Raw genomic sequence first — 1,541 nt, forward strand, 5'->3', positions numbered from 1 at the left:
AATATAGAAAAACCTAAAAAAAAAAATATTTGACCATTCAGATCATGTTGTATGAGGCCTTTGATGCAGAAATGAAAGATTTTAAAAAAAAAAAATGTTTATGTACGTTTTTAGAGAAATGTTGTAATATTGCAACATTGGGCTTAGTTGGGAGCAGGATTTCTGTATTTGTACTCACGTTGTGTGAACAATTCAGAACAACTAAGGGTTCATTTGCAGGGTTGATTGCTTACTTAGCCCCATAACGGTATATAACATTAATAATAATCACACATTAGTCATATTTTTATGAAGTCATTTATTAAAATTATTAAAAATATTAAACAAGATAAAACTCTTAAAAAGCGCGCTTTTTCCCTCTTTTTTTCTTTTTATGACATTGGTCATGAAGACTTTCATTGGTGGTGAAAGTCCCAAAAACAGTCCCTGTTGTCTAAAAAGCAAAGGCGAACATCACACTTTCTGCATTGCGTGTTGGTGTATCCTTTATTGCACTGTCTGCAGCGTCCTCTCCCTGTCTTCCTTGGGAAATGACCAACTAGGTCCTTGCGTACATCCAATGGGAGGTTTGCACATCTCTTGGATGGCCTCTTCTGAGCATTCAGAGGGCTTCCTGATGTCACTGACTGTGTTGCTGGGCTCCCTTTGCCTGAAGATGGCCGTCCTCTCTTTGGAGTTTGAAGTGTTGCGTTTACCAGGATAAGAGAGGATGCTAGCTGTGCCTGAAACTGTCTCCTGTTCATTGTCTCTTTGCTAGACACCTTGAGCGCTTTACAGTCCCGCTTGTAGAGCAGCCAGGCATTGATCACAGCGAGGATGATGGTGTGCCAGAAGATGTACATGTACCAGCGACGGGATTTGATGGGGAACTTATATTTGGCTGTAAATGAGTCCAACAAATCCACACCTCCCATGTACTTGTTGTAGGCACCAACAATGTAAGGCCTCTCAACTTCAATGAAGGTTTTGTTGGCTTTGTCCCAGCGTTGAATCTTCTGCACAGGTTCAGGTCCAGCAAAGGATGACACAAGTGTGACGGCCCTGCTGTCATACCATTTGACAGCACAGATGTTGTGATTCCCCTCCACTCTGACGTCATAGCTTCCTCTCCCCTTTTTCTTCAAGCTCTTCTCGTCTTCAAGGTTACAGTTGGGTAGGCGCACCTGCCTGGCTGTTCCCACGTAATGAATTCCCCGATCAAGGAGCTTCACTAATAATGGAACACAGGTGAAGTAGTTGTCTGCATACAGTTTGTAGTTCTGACCTTCTGGAAGTGTGGAAGCAAGTTTCATCACAACCTCACCTGACAATCCAAGTTCAGATTTGGCTCGTATTCCGTTGACACTGCCTTGGTAGACATCGAAGTCACACATCATGCCAGAGATTCCAGTTCTCACCCACACTTTGAATCCCCATGGGTTTGGCTTGCCTCGCATATATTGCTTGATGCTGCTGAATTTCCCCTTGCCACAGAGTTGTGCTCTTCTGGTACCACCTGAAGGCATTTCTCTCTGAATGAATCAAGCCACAGTCTGAGTTTC

The 1,541-nt window shown here is 43.1% G+C and overlaps 1 protein-coding gene across 1 annotated transcript; it reads right to left on the reverse strand.

Annotated features, from left to right (window-relative positions):
• Positions 1–115: 115 nt before the first annotated feature.
• LOC129114622 (piggyBac transposable element-derived protein 2-like) lies at positions 116–1,419 on the reverse strand. The gene is made up of 2 exons (XM_054626673.1): positions 1,304–1,419; positions 116–1,210 (listed from the first exon to the last, which is right to left on the reverse strand). The coding sequence occupies exons 1-2, from the start codon at positions 1,374–1,376 to the stop codon at positions 396–398; spliced, it is 888 nt and encodes a 295-aa protein (XP_054482648.1). The 5' UTR covers positions 1,377–1,419; the 3' UTR covers positions 116–395.
• Between the last annotated feature and the right edge of the window lie 122 nt (positions 1,420–1,541).

The sequence above is a fragment of the Anoplopoma fimbria genome, unplaced genomic scaffold, assembly GCF_027596085.1.
Source record: "Anoplopoma fimbria isolate UVic2021 breed Golden Eagle Sablefish unplaced genomic scaffold, Afim_UVic_2022 Un_contig_5249_pilon_pilon, whole genome shotgun sequence".
In the NCBI taxonomy this organism is placed as follows: domain Eukaryota; kingdom Metazoa; phylum Chordata; class Actinopteri; order Perciformes; family Anoplopomatidae; genus Anoplopoma; species Anoplopoma fimbria.

Bases quoted from the DNA above. Each gene is read 5' to 3' on its own strand.
- LOC129114622 (XM_054626673.1), bottom strand. From the start codon at position 1,376: ATGATGTGTGACTTCGATGTCTACCAAGGCAGTGTCAACGGAATACGA. The intron at 1,211-1,303 runs GTGAGGTTGTGA...TTCCATTATTAG, and splicing joins ATCTGAACTTGGATTGTCAG to TGAAGCTCCTTGATCGGGGA.